Consider the following 25,352-nt stretch of genomic DNA (forward strand, 5'->3'; position numbering starts at 1 on the left):
ATATATATATATATATATATATATATATATATATATATATATATATATATATATATATATATATATATATATATATATATATATATATATATATATATATATATATATATATATATATATATATATATATATATATATATATATATATATATATATATATATATATATATACGTACATTGATGGACCAACATCGTCTTTGATTATCTCTCCCGCAATCCTCCCTATATCTTTGGATCCCACAAATGGGGGCTCGGTTCCGGGATAGGGATTAAGATTGCGAGAGAGGAGAAGACGCCGGCAATCTGACAGATGGCGGCCATTCGTGTTCGAGAATATTCCACGGGTGTTCCGGAGAAATTGGAGTCGGCGGCTATCATCATAACATAGTGGCGGACGTGTGCTACGAGGACCCTGATGACTGTGATGACCAACGACTACCAAGATGACAAGGACATCGACGATGACATCAGCCGCGACGGAGTATGACGCGTCAGCGTCGAGGACGGAGCGTGACGTCACAAGCCGCGCGCAATTTGACATCGCCGCGACGATGACAGATGACGAGACGAGCTTACAGACGACCATCAGCTGAGAATCATAGTGTGATTGTGTGTGTGTTTGAATGTGTTGTTCATTGCGAATATAGTGAAGGTAAACGCGTTTTGTTGGCGGTGCAGAGGCGCGTCGAATTCCAAGGCTGACGATCCACGGTGGTCTATCACGACGGCTTGTTGGCACGGTCACTCTTCTATAGGTTTCAACAGACGGTTGGACCTGACGGTACCTGAGGGTTTGGAGAGGGGATCGGTGTCAAGGGTCGGTGGTGCCACGTGTGAGGTGACGCTGAAGAACGAAGAAACGCTAATGTATAGCTGCGAACCACGAATATTTTTATTGTTTACGACGAAATATGTTATTTTTAATGCTGATAAACTATTTTTATTTTAAATGAATAAATAATGAAAGATGAAACATTACAAAGAATGAAAGATGAAACATTACAAAGAATGAAAGATGAAACACTACAAAGAATGAAAGATGATTTGTGTTTTCTTCAATTATTACATATCACCTGTTCTATTGTTTATGTACTACTGTAAATCCGAGACGTATTTATGTCAGGTATGGCCGAATGTGGGATTTTATGTGTGTGAGCGAATTATGTAATGGGTAATGTTAAGGAGTGATGTACAAACAGTGGTACACATGAGTGTACACTGTTTGTGAGTTGGCAGAAGTGTGACGCCAACTGACGGTGAGTAGTCGAACCGTTGGCCGGGCGGCCGCCGGTGGTGCGTACGCGCACGTGTTTATACTCAATGGTATAATAAACGTACATTGATGGACCAACATCGTCTTTGATTATCTCTCCCGCAATCCTCCCTATATCTTTGGATCCCACATATATATATATATATATATATATATATATATATATATATATATATACATATATACATATATATATTCGATCATATCTATCTATATATGATCATATGTGCTCTATCTACTTCCTTTTTTACAATGTCTTCTAATCGTCTTGTCATTTATTATCAAAATGTCAGAGGTCTCCGAACTAAATCTGACTCTTTTCTTCAAAATGTATTAGTTAATAATTATGATATTATCTGTCTATCAGAAACTTGGCTAAATGACTCATTCAATAATAGTGAGTTTTTTGATGCCAGATATCAGGTGTTTCGACGTGACAGAGATTATTCTCTTCATAACCAAATATTTGGTGGTGGTGTAATCATAGCTGTGAAAAATAATCTACCCTCTGTCATTCAAAATAATTGGTTAACTTCCACAGAAGACCTTTGGATTACTATTACCACTAAATTTTTTAAACTAAATATCTGTACTGTCTATATTCCTCCTGGTAATTCTCACCAAACTCTATTAGTTACCCATTTAAATAAAGTATCTGATCTAATAACCAATTATCCAGAGGATCGATTCATTTTACTCGGTGATTACAATCTTCCCACTATCTTCCCACTATTGATTGGACAAAATACGACTCAAATCTGCATCTATTTCCTTCCAATTGTATTAATTTTTCTTCCCTTTCCTTTACTCAATTCTTATCTTATAATAAACTTTATCAATACAATTATTTGTCAAATACTAATAATCGTATTCTTGACCTAGCTATTAGTAGTTTCCCCTTATATATTTCTCGTGCTGACTCTACGCTAATCCATGAAGATTCTCATCATTTATCCTTTTGCATCTCAATAATTTACAACAAATCTTCACCCTTGAATTATATTTATAATAAAACTTTCCTCTTTAGAAAAGCTGACTATGCTACAATTATTCCAATTTTAAGCGATATCAATTGGAATTCACTTTTGTCCAATTTAAATATTGATTTAGCTTGTAAAAAATTTTACGATACCTTACAAAATATTATTGAATGCCACGTCCCTTTTACTCTTAAATCTAAGCGTACCAAATATCCCCCTTGGTTTACATCGTCTCTTATTAAAATAATAAAAGAAAAAAACAAATTCCATAAAAAATTTAAAATTTATTCAAATCCCTTAGATTATCAAAGTTTTTCACTATTAAGAGCTCGAATTAAAAAATATTCTTTAATCTGCTTTAGAAAATATATTTCTCTTATTCAAAATAATATTAAAACTAATCCCAAATCATTTTGGTCATATATAAATTCAAAAAAAAATACCTCCTCTTCATATCCTTCCGTAATGTATTATGGAAATAAGTCGGCTTCACATGGTTCTGAAATCTGTACCATTTTTGCTGACTATTTTGACTCCACTTTCAATAGTGATTCTACCATTAACCTTTCTATCTCTAATACAGATACTTCTTCTTGTAACTTATCTACTTTTCATTTTGACTTATCTACTGTACTCAGTCACATCAACTCTCTCAATGCTAATCTTGGTGCGGGTTGTGATGGTTTGCCTTCTTTTTTCCTTGTTAAATGTGCTGTCCCATTATCTCTTCCCATAACAATCCTTTTCAATCTTTCTATGTCGAACGGTAAATTTCCTGACTATTGGAAATTATCTTACATCACCCCTATTTTTAAAAAAGGTGATAAGAATCTTATTGAGAATTACCGTCCTATATCTAAACTATCTGTCATTAGTAAAATCTTTGAAAAAATTATCTATAATTTCCTTTTCTCCAATTTCAAAAACTACATTATACCTGAACAACATGGTTTTTTTAAGGGGAGATCGGTAGAGACTAACCTGCTTAATTTCACTAGTACTCTCACATCTTATATGGACAAACGAATCCAAATAGACGTCGTTTATACGGATTTCTCTAAAGCTTTTGATAAAATCAATCACAACCTTTTACTCAATAAACTTTGGTCCCTTGGAATCCGAGGAAATTTATTTCGTTGGATCTCTTCGTATATACTAAATCGTCACCAAATCATAATTCTCAATGGTTTTAGATCATCACTTAGACATATTCCTTCCGGTGTCCCACAAGGGTCGCATTTAGGTCCCTTATTCTTTTTACTCTATATTAATGATATCTCATACATCTTCAAACATTCCTTTATACTTCTTTACGCTGATGATTTAAAAATTTACAAACCTATATACACCATAGACGATTGTCATAAGATACAAGAAGATCTAGATAGATTCTCTATATATTGTTTAAATAATGATCTTTTTATTAATCTAGAAAAATGCTCTATTTTAAATTTCACTAGAAATAAGTCAATTATTACTAATCAATATCAATTAAATCATTCAATCCTTAACACGTCATCTTCTATTAAGGATCTTGGTGTAATACTCAATAATAAACTAGATTTCTCTGAACATATTTCTTTTATTACCAACAAAGCATTTAAATCTCTTGGATTCCTACTCCGCTCAACAAAACCCTTTACTGATCCTTATGTACTAAAATTACTTTATTTTTCCTTTGTAAGGTCTCACCTTGAATTTGCCTCAATTATCTGGTCACCTTTTTATTTATCCCATATTAATTGTATTGAGAAAGTTCAACTTAAATTTATTAAATCCTTACGCTACCTTTTTCCTACCTATACCCATTCTACTGTTTCCGACATTTTAAAAATCCTTTCTTTTAACAATCTTTCTGTCAGGCGACGACATTCTGATGCTATATTCTTCTTTAAGCTCATAAATGGTTTCCTTGATTGTTCTGATTTACTGAATAAGGTTAATTTCAGAATCCCAGTTCGATACCCTAGACGCGTTACACTCTTTTCACTTGATCCTTTCAATACTAATTCCCAAAAATATTTTTATCTGCAGCGCGTTTATCGTATGTTTAACGGAGAGCTGAATGAGGTTGATCTGTTTGGTATTTCCCTACATCAATTCAGGTCTAACATCAAGAGAATCTTGACCGATTGATTCATTTTTTCTTCTATTCTATTTTTCCAATATTTCCATTATTTTTATACTTTAGTTTAGTTATGTAATGTGCTATTTAATCATATTATAGCTTTCATTCCTTTCCATTTCATTTGTTTATTTTGTATTTACCTTTTTCATTTGTTTTTTATATTTGTAAATTTCAATTTCTTCTTATATTCTATCTTATAACCTTTTCCAAATATTTTAATACTATAGTTTAATTATGCAATGTACTACATATTTTGTCATGCCTTTATTCTTTACTTTTTAATTTGTTTTCCTTATATTTATCTTTTTCATTTTTGTAAAAATCTATTATTGGACTCGGGTGTTACATATATTATTTATTTACTTTTTGTGTTTTTTATACCTATCTCTGTACATCCTGTCTGTTGATTTTTCAATTAATAAAATAAAAAAAAAAATAAAAATAAAAAAATCATACCTGTGTAAATATATGTGCATACATGAATCATTGATAATTACATTTTTACGGATGAGAATGTATTTCTTCAAAGATTAATGAACGACTTCTATGAGGTTGACTTGTTAGAGTATACCTTGCGTGTTTCAGTACTTAATTAATAAATCATCCCGTTTACGTATTATGTTTAACGGAAAAGCGATAGGGTAAAAACTGGAAATAATGAATGGCTTATATAATATTTTATAATCATTGCTAGTCCGCTTTCGTCTGCCGTAACCACAATGGACCAACCCGGTTCCCAGCTTCTATACTGTAACCCGCCGTAACAAAGCCGACTACGTAACAAAGCGTTTTGTTGCATCTGGACAAGATTCCTTGTGGATGGTGCTGTCCTCCAGCACACAATAACAATGGGAGTTACTTCAATCTTTTACTGTACTCACTGGCTTTTCTATAGGTATACATCTGATTCGCTGGACGTACATACATACTATTCGCCACTATTAATCAAAACACTTGTTTTGAAAAAATGCAGTAAGTGCACATCTAAAAATATGAAGTACACTTATGTATGTATGAAAATGTGGAAAAACTCTTGCCCGTTGATTAAAATATGCATATTTGAAGTATAGAACGCACAACACAAGGACATAGAAAAGTTTTCCAATTTTTAATTTGCTTATACATATTTCGAAAGGATATTTAGAATGGGTTGAACAAATGGAATACGCAATTCATTAAAAATTCAATACCTCAAAGGTGATATAAAAAAATTGCCTTTATTCTGTTTAAATGAAAACATTTAAGGTTCATTTATACTAGTACAGCTCAAGCCGGCAACTTCACGTAAAAAGCAGTACAAAAAATATTCTTTAGTACATTCTATATGGACCGTTTATATCTTTCGTAAAGTGTACGTGGCGTATCCGAAACGGCAGTAACCGACATGACCTATTCAAACTATACAGTAGTTAATGTCACCGAAAAGTATCAAGCTGAGCCGGTTTTTTTGGCCTTTGTTATAAATATTCAACGAAGTGGTCAGTGCATCCGTACTAACGAAAGTGCTATCATGCGCATATGAATATTTTCAGAAACGTCATACATATTGTGACAATATTGACTTGACGATACGACCCAAGCAAAACTGCGCTGTGTATTCGCACTCTGTAATGTATATGTAAGCCGATTTTACCTTGCACTCGTCCAAAACAAGTATTTAATGTGTCGAAGATGAGCGGTGCTGTATAGTATGAATAGAAGTAGTTTTTTCCGTGCAGTGATGTGCCGAGTTGTTGACGTGTAGTGCTGGATAATATAAATGAACGTTTAATCGTTGAAATCACAAAAAACTCAAAAAAGTTTCATAAACTCAGATTTAATTTTATCTCTTATATATTTATATCAAATATCTTCGATGTTTTTCAATTGCTTTCATATGCAAACGTCCGATTCGGTTTTGATGAACTGCATCGTAATATTATGCTAATTTTACTGTAACTGTATTATTCTATTGAACTATTTTAAGTCAATGCAGTGACTAAACATAGTATGTTGTTTACTTCTCAAAGAAAATGTCTGCATCACTCTCGTCGTTTACTTTATGTAATACTTGTGATTGTTTTCAACTTCGCACTTTTCACCGGAGCTTTAACTACAGCTTTTGCGGTTCTTGTTTTTAACAAACTTTCCCTAATGAATATCTTAAAATCTTTTACACTCACTTGATGAACCAATCCGTTCAAGTACACGAAACTTAATACACATTACATAAATACATAAAAGCATGTACAATGTGTGTCTTTCAAATTATTTTTTTAAATCGTGCTGGTCTATTCTAGTCTGAGAGCAGCAGAGTACATGTTTTTCGCAAGTTTTCCAAGTGGCATTAAAAGTATGAGCTCGCAGTATAAACCACATAATATCTTCTGCGACTTGCGGTCGAGAGTAATTTCAAAACAGGATTTATCTGGAGGTACAATCCTTATTTTTTTGCTTCTCCTCCTAGTGAGGTTCCATTTTATTTTTTTCTGTGGCGTGTTTATTCTTATCCTCTACACTCCTCTCTTCTTCGTGTCTTCCATTCGGTACAATGACATTTATTTCTCTTGGAGGCGACACGCACTTTCTATAGACTAAGCGGTAAAGGGACGAGAGTTCGGATGAAATGCGTCTTTTTATATATTTTTTTGGTTTTCCGCTGCGACTTCCTGAAAATCCTCATTTTTCGCGATAATGCTTCGTCAGGCGACTTTTCACGTCGGTGAAATTTTTTGAAGCATTCTTCTTCCAATTTAGGGGTTTTTATTATTATCTTATTTTTCGGGTTGAGGAAAATCGCAAACGTTATAATGTAATATTTCTGCCGTTATATTTTCCCTTTGCGTAAAATTAATATTAATGCGAATCTTTGTGGATTGATCTATGAAACGTTTCTAAATGATGATTGCTTCTGATTTTCCCTCATTCGATTTTACTGTCGGAAAATTCCGAGAACAAAAGCGTTCATGTTCTCTCTGAAAACGTTCGATTTACTGACAGCTTTATCCGGTCTGAAGCTCAAACACACGCTTACATGATGTATTTATTTATTTGATCGCGTGCCCCAAAGTAAACAAATTCATATTTGTATTGTTCAAATGTACATATTGAACTTTCGAAATATGAAAAATGTGTGATATACATATGTACAATAATAAAATTGGCATTTGTGTATTAGTGTAATATTACACTGTGGTGTACGCCTATACGTAATTGGATATTTTTTTAAATAATGACCATCCGAAATTGCTCAGTTTGTATCCTCGCTTATTGTGTTAGTACTAGAATATTTCGGCGTTTGTGGTCTGTCCATTAATTAATTAATTTAAATTAATTAATGATACTAGGGTACATTATGTTTAATTTAGCGCACGCCATTGTCAGTTTATTTAATCTATGTAAAACAAAAATGCGCACGTATATGTATGTATGCACATACATATATAAAATGTACATACATAAGTGTACTACGTGATTGAAAATATTTTATTATACTTGTAATCGGACTATAATTTAAAAAAAAATCGCTGCTTTTTGACGAATCAAATAATCGTTTTGTTAAAAAAGATTTAGATTTTTAGCCATATCAATTAGTTATATTTTAATTATTTTTAAAAACAGATATATGTATGTACATATGTACTTATACATTTATTTCAAAAGAAATATCGTTGTAATATATTGTAGCGTTGGTGTGAAGAGGGGTTTCTGAAACGGAACGAAAGATGCAGTGAGTAGTGGTAGAGGTAGTTAAATGTTGATCCGTCGACCGGCTAGCTCCAAATGAAAAGTGGAACAAATCTTTTAAAAAAATTTCACAGCGTGTCCTCTCAGCACAGAGAGATAATTAGCTACTTCTCTACTCGATCGTTTTCATCTTCAATGTTCGTTTTCAATTTTCATTTCAACATTCAACATGATGCATGACTATATACATACTAGTGAATAGCCCGATGAAACATCATCGCATGGGTATAAAATTATTATATACTCGTATAAAACTAAAAAAAAAAATCCGGAACCGGAACCGTTATTTTCGTAGACTCTCATAGATAGTTTTCAATTCTTTATTTGTAATAATTTACAATTCTTAAAAATACGCAGACTCCCATAGAGAGTTTTCAATTATTTATTTAAAGACCTATTTTTTTCTATTATTATTAGCTATCGCCCCGAGCGATACTGCAAATCGAAATCGATTCACTCGATCCATGACACCCGACTGCTTCCGACTTCTTCCGACAACTACCGAAGATATGACTCCGTTTTGATTGGTTGTCCATACGTTCTGTACGATTATTGAATATTAACGTTATTTAGAGCAGCCTTTATATCCGTATCATGGTGTACTGGTCAGTGTATATTGATCTGGGCGCGATGGGGGTAGGTTCGAGTCGGCGTCCTGGAATTGATTTTATTTTTTCAAATATCGCTAAAATATAAATTAATTTCAATTTCAATAATTTCAATTAAAAATATATATTTAATTGTTTTATATGAAAAGAAAAAAAAATGGTTCAAAACTTCGCTAAATGAAATTATTAAAATTATGTATTTTTATATGGCGAGAAGGAATATTTCAATTAATGTTTAAAAAAAAAGGCGAAATGAAAAATTGGATTTGGCACGATGTCCGAGACCATTAGCTCATTTAGACCCATATTCAGGCTATTTGGGGTGATCGGTTCGAGTCGCGACAAAGTCGTCTCGTCGAAAAATGAATTAATCGATTTTTATCGATTCGTTCATTATGTTCGGCGAGAGTTAGGACACACACACACACCCACACACACACACACACACCCACACACACACCCACACACACACCCACACACACACAGATTACCGTCGTTATATATATGATACGCATGAAATCAACCGTCCACACTTGTTCAATAAATCCCTTTGACTGAAAATGTACTTCGTTTTCACTGTTTTTGTTTACTGTATTTGTCTTATCGTTACGATAATATGCCCGACACTTAATTTTTATCTTAAAAAAATAAATAAATAAATAAAAACCTAAAGGAGGTTTGTAAAAATATTGCTCACTCTACCGCGAACTGACACTCGATTCACATGCGCTAACGTAATATATTATTTTATTTTATTTCATATACGTTCTTTTATAATTGTTATTTTCTTTAGCGCCACCATATTGGGCAGTTTATTTACGTCACTTCGGAAATATTATAAAAATAGTGTTGTGCCCGTTGATTTCAACGGGTGGCTTCGGAAAGGAATTAATACATGATTTAAAATAAAGTTACAATACGTATAGTAATAATCGATCGGAATCGGAAATAAAACAAATCGGGAATCGGAACTGAAACAGGGATTGGGAACCGGAACTGAAAAAGGAATCCAGATCCGGAACTGAATGGCATTAAAATAAAGTTTTATGTTATATATACATATGTACATACATAAATATAGTGTAAGGTAATTTATAGGCGCGCGTGTGTATTAATGTGCCGTTCGCCCATGTAGAAATGATGAATGAATGTGTGTGTGTGTCTTCGTAGATGTGTGTATGTGTGTACGCTCCCGCGCAGCGCATGTGAAGTTGACATCACCCGTTGCAACGCTCGCTCGGCGCTCAGTATTAGTAGTACATATCAGACGCTCAGGTTCCAACTTCCTCGCTACCCCGCTTCCCCGCATCTCCTCGACACAATCGGTCGTTCCGCCACATGCGTATGCATAATGCACATATAATCCTGTTATTCTGAAATTGGTTTTTTTTAAATCCCCATATTTGTTGAGGCATCCGCCACATACATACCCACAAACGAACATCGCGTCCGTTTTTATATATGTACATATATTATAAGAATTGACATTAACTCGGGGTGAGTGAGTAGGTCTTTTCACTTCATAGATTTCAAAAATTCACCTTTTATCAAACGCCAAGGTATGCACCAAGCTACTAGTTTATTATACAATATGAAAAAAGGTGCGCGACTATATCCCATTGAATTTGAAAAAGATAAATCGATTGGTTGGAGGCACAGGACATTCTTAAAATAGATATTTTTTTATTTATTATTTTATTAAGTTTTCCACTAGGTTCATCGATAGAAATCCAAAATTCTAGTTTTTCGCTCCGGCCTAATGTACATGTATGTATGTACAGAGGTGTGCCACAATGGATGGACCACTAAGGTTAAATAGTAAAACAGGCTACTGAATGCAAATATGAACAAACATTTGTGGAATTTAAGATTGAATATGCTAGTTAGGGTTCAGGTAGTGACCCAAGTTGAAAAGAAAAAAAAAGGGGTCGAAGGGGGATGCAAAATCGGTCAATTACCAGTTTTCCGCCTTTGGCGGTGTCAAGACGTTTCGGGACTTAAAGACTTAAAGTATTTATTTAAATTTTATTTCATCAATAAACCTTTTTTTGTTCATTACTAGTTTATATTACAATTGTACACGTGTTTTTAATAAAAAAAATTGTGTATCAAGTGATTTTTAGTTTTTTTTAAAAACCACCTAAAAATAAAATAATTGACCGTGTTAAATTTTCAATCGCTAGGATTATTGAAACCAAAGTTTATTTGCATCAAGAAATTAAGCGAAAATATGGTGTTTAATATCAATCGGATTTGTCTTGCCCCATGTTCTCTTGAACAAAGTACTAGATCCAGCCCCTTTTCCGCATGTGACTGACCCTAAAATAATATAAGAAGGGTGTTTCACAGTTTTTTTAATACAGTCGTCTCTGTGTTTCTCAGAAGGATATCTCTAGCATAATTGTCAGATTAGGTCACCGTCGAAACATTTTTTAATCGACAAAGAAGATACCTTAAAGATAACGAATTATTTAACTTATTAACTATCGATGAATTAAAATTTATTTTAATTTAACAAGCATATTTCTAAATTTTTACCCTTTTCCAGTCATCAACCTAATTACGGAATTTATTAGCCCATTCTAGACGACGTTTTTATATTCCTTAAGTCAATCAGGGCTTTTTGACTGTAGTACAATTATTTACGTTTGCTCGCGGAGCGACGTTGATGGTTTATCTTCCAACTATTCCCCGAGCATAGCTTTAATGGCGTTATTCCAGACTATAAAATGTTCCATTGCTATAAAAATTATTTTTCGGTCTTCTCGAGCGTTAGATTTTTGTTTTCGACCGCATTTTTGTGTTAAAGACGAGGTTGGCAACCCTCCGAACTTCGACAATTTTTGATTCTTTTAACCGATTGATATGAAAAACTATCATTTCGCTCAATTTATTGATGCAAATAAACTTTGGTTTCGATAATCCTAGCGATTAAAAATTTATCACGGTCATTTATTTTATTTTTAGGTGGTCTTTGAAAAAAACTAAAAATCACTTAATATACAAAAAAAAATTATTAAAAACACGTAAACAATTGTAATATAAACTAGTAACGAACGAAAAAAGGTTTATTAATGAAATAAAATTTAAATAAATACTTCTTAAATAAGTCTTATGTGAAATAAAATATGATTTTTTTTCCCGAAACGTATTAACACCGTCAAAAGCGAAAAACTGCTAATAGACCGATTTTGCATCCGCCTTCGACCCATTTATTTTTCTTTTCAACTTGAGTCACTACCTGAACCCTAACTAGCATATTCATTCTTAAATTTCACAAATCTTTGTTCATATTTGCATTCAGTAGCCTGTTTTACTATTTAACCTTAGTGGTCCATCCATTGTGTCACACCTCTGTACATACATACATATGTATGTACATATGCCTCAATTATCTGGTCACCTTTTTATTTATCCCATATTAATTGTATTGAGAAAGTTCAACTTAAATTTATTAAATCCTTACGCTACCTTTTTCCTACCTATACCCATTCTACTGTTTCCGACATTTTAAAAATCCTTTCTTTTAACAATCTTTCTGTCAGGCGACGGCATACTGATGCTATATTCTTCTTTAAGCTCATAAATGGTTTCCTTGATTGTTCTGATTTACTGAATAAGGTTAATTTCAGAATCCCAGTTCGGTACTCTAGACGCGTTGCACTCTTTTCACTTGATCCTTTCAATACTAATTACCAAAAATATTTTTATCTGCAGCGCGTTTATCGTATGTTTAACGGAGAGCTGAATGAGGTTGATCTATTTGGTATTTCCCTACATCAATTCAGGTCTAACATCAAGAGAATCTTGACCGATTGATTAATTTCTTCTCCTATTCTATTTTTCCAATATTTCCAATATTTTTATACTTTAGTTTAGTTATGTAATGTGCTATTTAATCATATTATAGCTTTCATTCTTTTCCTTTTCATTTGTTTATTTTGTATTTACCTTTTTCATTTGTTTTATATTTGTAAATTTCAATTTCTTCTTATGTTCTATTTTATAACCTTTTCCAAATATTTTAATACTATAGTTTAATTATGCAATGTTCTACATATTTTGTCATGCCTTTATTCTTTACTTTTTAATTTGTTTTCCTTATATTTATCTTTTTCATTTTTGTAAAAATCTATTATTGGACTCGGATGTTACATATATTATTTATTTACTATTTGTTTTTTTATACATATCTATGTACATCCTGTCTGTTGATTTTTCAATTAATAAAATAAAATAAAAAATACATATGTATAATACATAGCTATGTTGAATTATGTAGTATGAGAAAAAATTGATAATTTAACCTGTCGAATCTGGCGATGTTTACCATAAATCTAAAGGGGGGTGGGGGTGTTACGGGGTGGCAAGGTGGAGCCAGGTGAGTTTCGTCCGTGGAAACCTCGTAATCGTCGCAATTTGCGTCCCGTGGACCTGTAATTAGGGGGTCGAAACAAAGGACCCCGGATAGGGGGGTGAAGGGAGGGGGATGGTGTTCGCTAATTGATCCTACGACGAGGAATCATAGCGGATTTAACTAACGCCCAGCTGAGATTAAATCCAGGGGTAAAGGGCGCGTCCGCTTCGCTGCGGGGCGCCAATTTGACAACGGCTCCATTTCTACCAACCCTAATTATCTATATACCGATGTACGTACATATATACTGTAGTCTTCAATGTTCTGCGATAGAACCCTATCGTTTTGTACTTAAACGGTTCGTTTTAAATTGTTTTCGAGTGAAATTTTTGAGGTTTATTCAATTTTCTCCTCGAAGCTCGGGGATGATGGGATGATGGGATTACAGAACATCCGATTACAGAACATTAATGTGTTATATAATATAAATGTACATATATTATATTGTTCCGAGTACCTGAAGCAACAAGACTTTAAATATTCACGTAAATTAATTAAAAATATGGCATTCTATTTACGAATTATAAACACTCACCAGAAATGCTGTGAACATCCTGCATACTTAACGTAAAACATTTACATATACATATATATGTATGTAAAATTAGGTTTGTAGAAGGCGTAATCTGTGTATTACAGACTTGCAAAAATGAAACATTTAATAGCTAAAGCTTATACGTTCGTGTGTAATTATCTTGTAAAATACACGTTTACTTGGAGCAATTCTATTATAAGCTAATTACCGACTAATTACGCTCGTCTGCATTGCTGCTAAGCAACTTCATCCAATTTGGATGATAATCATAATGAAATCTCTCTCGGTGTCTTGAAATTTTATATAATATGTATGCATAGGCATGCATATTTGCCACAAAACATTATAATTTTTATTCTCAACTTCTATCTCTAAATTAATCGCATATTTTGCACTACAGATTACATAACATAACTTACGCTAAATCGATATCTGCTAAAATTTTCGAAATAAATTCACCGAATGATACTCTACTAGTGACGTTTTTTTCGAAACATAGCTGTTCGAAAGACACATTGTTCGAATGCATATTGTTAGTCAAGTTTCAAACCGGTGGTAATATGTTTAACAATATTCACTCACTGTAATGCTACTTTTTGACGCGATATCAACAGATGACGTAGAAACATATAATTTTGAAAGTTATTACTCCGAAAAATTTATTTCCCGCCTAATGAATAATGAACTAAATTCAGTCAATTTAACAAACTATTTATTTTTGTAGGTACATATTACCTCTAATAACTATGAATAAGCACATATAAGCACACATGTTTTAATAAACATAAAAATTTGAATAATTATGGACTCTAGTTCGAGATCAGTCAATATTTCGATGTCGAATTTTTGTGCGGTTACAAAACCATATATTGAGACTTCGTATGTATATATGTATGTATATATATATATATATATATATATATATATATATATATATATATATATATATATATATATATATATATATATATATATATATATATATATATATATATATATATATATATATATATATATATATATATATATATATATATATATATATATATAGATGGAAAAACGCGACACCATCAGAAACGATAGTATTTTGTTTTAAATAAACTTGAAATTATTAATACAAAAGTACCATCTATCCGTCAACGTAATAATTTACATTGGAACAATTTGTCATTCGTGATTTTTTTCGTTCGAAAATTTTCGAGTTGATTCGAACAATTGATTTGGACGAATCTTTCTACAATCCGTTAAAACTACATACACACCAGGCGAAAAACAGGCTAAATTTGTGATATACATATATCTCAAGGAGAGAGAGACTTCGGGAAGGGGAGTGGGGAGTGCAACGTTTCGTAACACATTTAGTGTCATAAATCGATAAACTTTCTTTACCTTGCGTAAATAAGAGCGAAAACACACTTAGTGGTATGGGACATCATGTGTCCTTGGCTTTCCGCTGTGACCGTAGACATTGGGTGTTCCCCAAACTTAATTCGGGTATGTACTTGCACGTGCAGAATGCATATGCTTGGGAGGTTCCACCTGTATGCATATTCATATGCAACCTACAAGTTTTTCCCACATTTATGAAACATGAAACATGTAAACAAAAAATGGTTCAAAACCTCGCTAAATAAAATTATTATTACGTATTTTTATATGGCGAGAAGGAAAAAATTTCAATTCATGTTTTAAACAAAAGGCCAATTGAAAATTCGACGTTGGCTTCGTCGCTAACTCTCTGAACTCAGGTATACCTATAAGAGGATATTTGTGTTCGCGCGAGGGTATGCGATTAGGCTTTTTATCGATTCATTATTATGTTCGGCTAGCGTTAGGTATTATGTACATACATATATATAATAATAATATCGGTAATTAACATTTATACGTACATAAATTATTCATCACGATTCAAGCTCCTTCCAAAGAATGATCACACAAATACTTGTATTACTTGTCTTTCGTTATACATATGTATATACATAATTAATTTTGACATGCACGTTCAAATTTAGTATATTTCGAGTAACAAACGCTTACATTATAATATGTAAATACTAATGTTAATTATGTAGAGCAAAAACATTGTTTGCGAACCCTTTTAACATATCAAATCTGACATTTTCTCGGATAGTGCGGAGTAAACGCTGACGAGAAATCCTAAGCTTTTACTCGTTTGCCACGTTTGTTTACGCACGAAATTTAATACGCGTGTTATTATGACACATTTATCTATTTTATTTTAAGGTTTTCCCTCCAATTAACCGGTCGAATTTTCTCGTTGGCAATTTTATTTTGAACCATGACGTACCATTATGCATGCACGTATCCAATCACCTGGTAAGTATATATTGAATCTCGAATCGATGTTGTCGAAACTTGAGATTATTTCAAATATTACCCTAATTTCGGTCGTCCACTCCTTTGAAGATTTCCATACCGGCGTGGTGTGGTTACAACATACGCTAAATTTAACAGGCTGGTTCGAATTTCTACACCACCTGTGTACTCTATTATGTATATGTACGTATGTGTGTGTATTCGTTTTTATTATATTATATGTAGGCTGCAAAGAAAATACGTGCTAAAAATACTAGTTGTCGCGTTGAATCCAATAATAGGACTTTTACCTTCGTTTGTGAGGCTTCGCGAAGTCTTTCTATTGCGAATTAGCACATCACATCGGCTCAACTAATATTGTTCTCGATTTTCATAAAATTTATTATATGTATACCTACAGTTATATGTACATTTACATTTTATTTTTTTTAACAGAAACAAACAGCATTACATGTGATACATAACATAAAATTGATACCATTATGTATTGTATGATTGTATATATAAAAAGGAATTCCAGGAAAATTTGGTAGAACAGGGATACGATTGGACATTGGAATCGGATCTTACTTAATAAATAAGAATTATTATCAATTATGTATGTAATTCAAAAGCTTATTTTATTAATAATATGAAAATATTTATAGTAAACACGTCTATGCAATTCCTAACTTTAAATAGGCGGAATGGCATCTCGTTCTGAATAATTATTTATAATGTTCATTGAATTCATGCAGTTAAATCGAGATTTTGACGTTTAAATTTGTCTATTTGTGAAGTCGTTATGCAGGTAGTTCTCGACTTACGACAATTCGCACTTAGTATTACGACCGAAAAAAATTTTCGAAAACGATTTTCACAAAATTATTTTTTATACATTTCTATTAATTATTAAACATGAAATCATGGGCTGATGTTACGCCACTGCCCTTTGGAAGAAGTAAAGTGGCCTATATTGTCGAGAAATTAGTAAATATGCACATTTTAAATTAAATAAAATTGATAATTATTTTCAATATTTTGACTCTTTTGTGCTCTTTTTATTTAACTTACGACTGATTTGACTTATGACAGAGGTGTATTCCTCGACTAACAGTCGTAAGTTGAGGAATACCTGTAAACCCAAAATTAATCCTCGCAGTCCAACCTCATATATATAAAGCGCTTGATTTGGTTCCGCAAGAAAACGGAAAATGGTTAAAATGGAAAAATAGAAAAATAATAAAATCCAAAAGAAACATGATAACACCCTGTTACAATTTAATTTTTTTACAAGGTTTTAAGTAATTTTCTTACATTTCCTATCTCTTTTTTTCAGCGCGCTATAGAGGGTTTGACTTAACATCATTGAATAGATCAAGAATAATGATTTATAAAAATGATAATTCGTTGATATTATGATGATAGTCCTTAGTATTGCGTCAAAATTGTGCGACAACTACATATGTTCATGTGAATATGAAAACTTTGTATGAAGTCTCGTAAATGACCGTAATAAACGAAACTATTGTTAATGAATGAATCCATTTCGGCCCCGGTAGTTTTATTCGCCATATTATATTATATTTTTGATTACCTACAATGTATGTAGGTTCTACATCATCGTTAATATCATCATCATCTAATTTTTTTTATATAAAATTTTATGTGTATTTTATTTTGTTCAAATGGTTGGTAACAAGACTCCCCAACAGTTTTTGATTAATTCAGTTCTATAAGATTTTCCCTAGAAAGTCAACCACTTAATTCTAGTTATTTAAGAATGACAAATTTCACTTCAATCTTGGGTGAAATAGTTGTGCGTTAAAAGGGTCGGAGTGAATTTGGATTAGGGTCGTTGCCATGGGCGCAGCTAGGCGGTTTGGTTGTGGTGATGCTAAAATTACGTGACAGGCCACCGTGTCAGGATGTGGACACGGTAGCCGCAGGAGTTTGGGGGTGGTGGGTGGTACTTTGGGGAGTTGTGGGTGACCGTGTGCAACAGGCTTCATCCAATGTGAAATGCGTCTATTAAATGTTCCGGCCGTAATCGTGTTAATAAGCTCGATCGAGTATCTGACTCACATGTAACAAAATATCTCGTTTGTTTGATCCCATATCATTTTATGTATTGAATGGTCGCTCATTTCACCGAGTACAAGTTTTCTACACAGTATTCTCAATGGTGTATTATTTCTTCCGGTCTATTTTCCGCAAATTGCTTATGTACTTACTTTGTCTATTGTTGTGTTATTCCGATGGCATTTATTTAGTTGGAAGTTCTGGCATTGCCAGTCATTCTGAATTGAAGTATATACATATACATACGTATATGTATAATGTTGAATTTAACAAGTATGTTATATTGTATGTACATATATAATAGTATACATATGTATATGTAGAGATGAATTTTCTTTTGTATTTGACGTCGAGTTCTTGAAATATATGTATACGGTTCGAGTTCGAACGTCGTTCGCACAATGAAATAATTTAGCCAATTAAACATCGTTAATTTTCTCGCTTTCTACAAGCTTCCAATTATTTCGACCCGCAATGAAAATATATTTTTATCGTTTGGTATATATGTATAATATAAATGTGAAATCAGAAATTTTAGCCCGTGTTTCTGATGTAATTTTCGTAAGGCGTATCTTTACAAAAAAATGATTCTAATCTATTTTCTACATTGTAATCTACACATGTACATATATGTACATCATGTGTATTGACAAATTAAGTTTCTTGAATCGAATGTTTAGACTAATTTAAGAATTTTTAACATTTTTTGTACTTTATCTGATATTGTGGATCTCTTTGCCAATCGGATTTGTTGCATTATATCTCGTTTTTTAGGTAAGGAATACTGAAGCGTTGAAAATTTCAGTGTGTTTATGTTTTTTCAAACTTCTATAGGTGTTTTAACTCACCTAACAAGATTTCTTTTGGGAAGCAATAGAGTTCTCCAAGAATTTTTGAATCAATGTACAAACTCCAATTGTACCTAATATTTTTTTCCTTGATCAATGAATTCATTCTTATCTACATACATAGGTTAGCATTTTCAATACTGAAAAACAAGAATTACTGATCTGAGGTTCAACTTTTGTGTCACCAAGATAAAACCTTAACTACATATGTATACCTATTTTTTTGGCCATGTCGTAAGTACAGAAAATACTAGATTTCAAGTCGCTATATAAATCCAATGTTTGATTATTCGAAATAATGAAAAGTTGATTTTTTCTAATCAGTATTCGTATAGAATCCTTGAAATCTTTGAATTACCAAGGCGTTCACTGACCATTGGTTAAGAATCCTGACCTAATTGAACCAACCCACATGATAAACATTTAATTTAAAAAAGCAAAACAATTAAAACTTCTTTGTTATGTTATTATGGGAATTTAAAAGTCAATCCGAAAAAAAGTAAATATGATAAAATACAAATATATTGCGAGCTAGAGCTTTTGGTGTTGTTTATCTCGAGTGTGTATTTTCTTATATATTTTATTCAGTATATATTTTAATTCTGTACTTATGTACATACATCAATTACACAAATTGTCGCAATTATTGGTATTCAACATCAAAATAGACTTATACGTACAGTTACGATTAAATTCGATTATGCTGAAAACGAGTAATTATTTTATTCCAATTTTGCGACGCTTTTGTTCCCTTGATTGATCTATTTTTGAAAATAAATGGTCGTGTTCCATTTCAAAGTTTTCGAATTTTACCGTAGTATTTTCTCAATGGGAAAATTATCTCGACGGATCAAAATATTCAGATTTCAATTAGAGGGAGGAAATCTTGGCTCTTGAATGAACGTATCTTGATTTCGATTCGGATGTAAGGTATAAATGGAAAACTCATTTCGGAAGGATCTCACCATTGCGAGGAAAACTTTGTTCGAAGCTCTTTTTTTTCTTTCTTCCTCCCTTCCCCGATCCCTCATTTTTCTTTCCTTGGTTTATAATTCAATTCGCGGCTACGGCGAAGAGATTAATACTCCCATCTAAAAAAAAGGACGTAAACTCTGGACTTGATGTGCGAATTTAAAGAAGCTATTAATCGTTCCGTTTCCCAAATCTAATTTTCCAGTTTTCCTCCGAATATTTTTATTTTTCCTAAGGAACGACACATACACATTATACATAGGTTGTCACATTTCGCAACAGCTTGGCCGATCCGGCTCCCTTTAATTATGGTCTTTTTAGCTCGCGTTAAATTATCTTGAAATATTATCTTATGAATGTTTTAGAATTTGAACAATCGACCTTGCGTCGACTTGATTTAATCCGGCCTCTTTCGTGATTTACATTTTGTATACACTTCACGTTTAATTGGCTTGTTTTCCACAACGATATTTCGAAATCCCCTCGTCTCGTCGGCAACATTTTCATCGTCTTCCCGAAAATATTCACAGAGAGACTTCATATTTAATTACATTGAAATATGAGAGATTGAATAGTCCAACCTTGTTGATTTGATCACTTGAGACGCCCTAACAAAATGCCAAAATTACCGCAACAAGTTACCATAGCAATCGTTTTTCATTTTCATATTATAAAAGAAGTCGAATTTTTCAAATCAAATCCATTTTAATTAAATTAAAAAAATAAGGCGTAACTGGTTCAAAATCAATATTGAATTTTTGATAGCCTAAAAATTTAAATTAAACTAACAGATATATTTTTATATGTGGGTTTGGTGCAAACGATCGACAAGCGCCAGACAGACTGAACCACAGATTAACTGGATGGCTGCTTTAAACGCAATTCTCGACTTCACGAATGATAGATTGCACATCAAATGACGAGTAACCTTTCGATGTGCACATATGCAATTATTAAAATGGTAATTATTAAAATTGTGTTGGATCTTTCTGACGAGTTTAATAAGGCAAAATTCGGATATAAAGTATCAGAAGCACAGAACGTATACAGGGTAGGTATGTCGGGACTTCGGGTAGATTTCGCTTAGTGTAAGTACGAGCAGTGCGCACGCATAAGGTACACGTGTCGTTAATCTGAGGTTCAGTCTGTCTGGCGCTTGTCGATCGTTTGCACCGCATCGATTGTTATTAAATAAATCGCTGTATTTCGAAAAGCTGAAGAACAAGAAATTTACAATTAATTAATTAATTAATTAATCCATAGAGACTTGTACCTATGACTTGTATTAGACTTGTACCTAATTTTTAACATATTGTACATAAATAAAATTCATATATTTGTGACATAGTCGATAGGATGATTTTTGCCAAATTGATGGAGGAACCGTTCCAACAATGAAATCAGATAAACTCTGATAGGAAACGATCGTCTTGGAGTCACAAATATCCAAGTCGATCTTGTAGTATAGTAAAATTTAATAACATCAATTGCCAATATAATTTTGTAAGTATTGTATGCATATATTATATTAAAAAACAACTGTGTATTTTACACTACAGAAGTAAAACTTCCTGAAGCAAAGTTTACAAAATCTTAAGTTCGGGTTTGTGAGATAATTCTGCTAACACCTTGCCAACGTACCACTCTAGCTTATTCATTTTAGGCTTTGATGAAAACTTAATATGACCTTTCCTATTCCTATTTAATTTTCCTTTTGTAATACACATTTACATAAAGAGGCTATATGTACATATTTAATTATTTCATTCGGCCTAGAGCTTATATGGTTGTTCATAATCTAGATGTTCATCGCGATTTAATATATAAATGGGCATAAAAATTTCATGACGTCACCTTTTACCTTGACCCTGCAGAGGTGTGTCCTCCCACCCTTCAGTCTAAAGTGAACCTTTCTGAAACTTCAGTCCCGCCAGGGTCGTTTCTGGAACCTAGAAATAATGGGCCGTTCGACCCGCATTCACCTGGCGCGATACCTTATTTTATTTCACTTTTGGCGCGCCCTAAGGACGAAAAGGACAAATGCATAAATCCGACAGAGCTCTAATTCAATAGCGACCCCACCGGGGCTGGGCCGTCGAACGGGAAATGAAAATTCCGCTTTTGATGATTTAAAACTTTGTTTACTCCCCCTTTTGGACGCCGCCCCCATACATACATATTTGTATATTGTATGTACATACATACATACTACATGCATTGTAGAATCGATCGAAAATATCTTTATTAAAAATTTATCTGGTCGTCGTGACCAATTGTGTCTGTTTTCTGACACGCAATTTTCAATCATTCGATGTAATTTTATATTATTTTGATGATAACGATACAATGGAAAGCGAGCGCGCTCACTCAGGCTTAAGTCTACCAATCTAAATTATTTATATGTATGTATATACGCAATAGAAAAGGGTTTGCGTTAAGTCAATATTAACCTGTGATTCTCTTTCGAATTTTGGCTCTGTTTGCCCAATTTCGTGCCGACACTGGATTGTTTCTTTTTTTTCTTTTTCTCTCATTGAAACTGAAAGACAATTCTAGTTAAGTCGTACTTAACTTAAACATCGTTTCTCAGATAAACTCTTTGATGTGTATTTACATTTCTCTTTAAAAAATGAATAAGTTTCGTTCGTTAGCATTTTATGTCATTCGTTTTCATCCCACTACTAGCCTTGATCGGAAACGACACTACTTCAAAATTGATTTTAATTTTAATTTTAAATGCTTTTTATTACTAAATTATGTTCACAATGCATCTTATATATATTTTATTAGCTACTGATCTACTGATCATTTTCTCTCTTACAATTTATTTTATTTTTGTAAATGTATAGCATAAGAGGAAAAAGAGCTCAAAAACCTATTTACAATGAAATTGATTATTTTGATGTGTACTATGTACCTACACATACTATAATATATCGAATATTGAATCTTTATGATTTCTTTACCATAGTATTTATTTCCAGAAAAATAATATATATAAAAACGGACGGGATGTATGTATGTATGTATATATTTGCGAGTGCAACAAAAATATGGTAAAAATATAATAAAAAACAAATTTTAGAACACCAGGAGTATACGTTATTTATAGGGATGTGGCGTGATGACCAATCGTGTCGAGGAGACACGGGGTAGCGGGGTAGGGGCGATCTGAGGGTCTGACATGTGCTCCTTACATTGAGCGGGTGATTCCCACGAAGACACATACATTCATTCATCATTTCGACGAGGGAAAACGGCTCACTCGATTTTTTACTATTAATACGCGCGCGCGCCTATAAACTACATGCATTATATTTATATATAACATATAACTTTGTTTTATGCGTGTATCAATTCCTTTCCGAAGCCATCCGTTGTTATTTCACGGGCACAACACTAGTATGGAAATAAAAAAAATATCTGGAAAAAAATCCTCTGTGTATCAGTGGGCGGACCAAGCGGAACAAATCAAACAATTTTACGAAAACCACGGATCGAATGCAAAGCACGTAAAAAACTGAAATTTCCAGATCAAAACGGGACGTATAATATAACGTTCACCCCAATAAAGACACAAGAATATAGGGCCCATGTGTCTCCCTGTGCGAGAATGTGTCTATGTGTATCCTAATTTGGACGCAGAATGTTTAATCTTACATATGTATTGTAAATTGCATCATTATGTGGAGTAATAGGATATAAGTTATAGAAAGGAATAAGCAGTTATAATACACATGTGTTTCTGTAATATGAATCCGAACCATTTAGATGCGAGTTCCACACTATGGCTTTTGTTGTATTAGGGATACCTCATAAATATATTTCATCGGGTAAATTGGCAATCGGGGTTACTGGTGGCACCGCTTTTGTCAGTCATACCGGAAAATTCCATTTTCCATTATTTCGTGAGTTATCTTCATCGTTAGGTGGGGATGGTCCTCACCTTCTACCTCCGTGTCTTCTCGTCAGCCTATTATTATAATATTATATATCCGACGGTGGTTCTCCGCAGTTCGTTTTTAATGATTCTTCTTCGCCATTTACACAAGTCGCCCATTAAAATCGCACGTCAAACCCCCCATCTCCCGTCATTTCATTTTTTCCTTTATAAAATCCGATCGAAAATTTTCGTATTTTTTCCATTGCTGCGAAAATTCCCCGAGGGGTTTTTCGTCGCTTCATTTTTTTTGGCCGGCATTTTTGGAATCTGTAAGATATTTTCGAATGCCGTTTTCACTGTTCGATATTGGAATGTAAAATTGTATTTGCTCATTTTGCGTCGTTTTTATTGCTTTGAATATATACTTCCGATAATAATTATTCTTATTTGTTTTTCCTTCGTGCCCTTTCCAGATATACATATGTATATTTTAATACATATGTACATATATCGAACTTATATCTACATATATCATTATTTTATAATATACCTCTCCGATGTCAAGACTCACATACATGTGTAAATGTTGTTCAATGTTAAACTGTGGATATTTTGTATTGCTAATAAGATATATGGACTTGTTCCAGTTTTGGGTTGAAACTCAGGGGACTAGAAAAACAATTGCGTTTTTGCGTACATTTCGTTTCTCTTGTTGTTTATTTTGCAGCTTTCATCGCAAATTTAGGGTGACCGCACGCTTACGAAAAAAAATATTTATTTTGTCCGCTCACCCGTATAAGTAAACAAATAGCGTGTGGGGTCACATTTGTAAAATTTATCAAAACATTTAAATAAATACAAACATGCTTAAAAAGGCGATCTTTAGGTTAGGATTGTGAACGTTACACATTTCAGAAATGAATTTATGTTATGTGCGTATTTTTTAAAAATACTTTCTTGTTGACTTTTATAATATTGGTTTGGTTGATTTATTTCTTTGTCCTCGATAAATTTTGATATTTCTTTGTCCTCGATAGATTTGAACAAATTTCGACTAACACGGGTACGATAGAATTGTGTTCTAAAATATGTATGTTATTTGCTTTCGAAAATCTTATAATATTTTATTTTTTTATTTTTTCAGGGGCTTCGGCAAACAAGGATTTCAATGCCAAGGTAAGAATTCGATTTTTTTCCTTCCGTTTCCATTATTTATTATGTACGCTTTGCCTTGAATCCTTATCGAGACACGTCGGAAATTCGCATTGTGGCAACCCTTTCGTTGCCGCTTTCATCCTGCCTTTAAATAAAGGTGAATTTGTGTTTTGCTATAAAAATAAATATTTTCATTGTATAATAAGAATGTACGCGGTTTTCATATTATTTGACAATAATACGAAATTTGTTCATCGACAATTCTGCATACAATGCTTTTCGTCAGTGTTTTTAATTTATTTTTACGGCATTTTTTCGACATGAATTATGCATAAAAAGCTTGAGGAAAATGTCCCGAGTTTTCTTTTTACGTTTTAATTTTCATTTTTCTCGCTACATTATATTTTTATAACGTTATAACAGAAA

General features: G+C 32.8%; 1 protein-coding gene across 2 annotated transcripts in view; it reads left to right on the forward strand.

The window, feature by feature from the left end:
* Positions 1 to 25,352, forward strand: part of Pkc53E (Protein C kinase 53E) — a 180,482-nt gene that overhangs the window by 118,493 nt on the left and 36,637 nt on the right. For both annotated transcript variants that reach the window (XM_077433173.1, XM_077433174.1), the window contains exon 2: positions 24,916 to 24,947. In XM_077433173.1, the coding sequence (XP_077289299.1) occupies positions 24,916 to 24,947 (32 nt within the window). The remainder of the gene's footprint in view (positions 1 to 24,915; positions 24,948 to 25,352) is intronic.

This window comes from Arctopsyche grandis, chromosome 6, assembly GCF_051622035.1.
Source record: "Arctopsyche grandis isolate Sample6627 chromosome 6, ASM5162203v2, whole genome shotgun sequence".
NCBI classification, from domain to species: domain Eukaryota; kingdom Metazoa; phylum Arthropoda; class Insecta; order Trichoptera; family Hydropsychidae; genus Arctopsyche; species Arctopsyche grandis.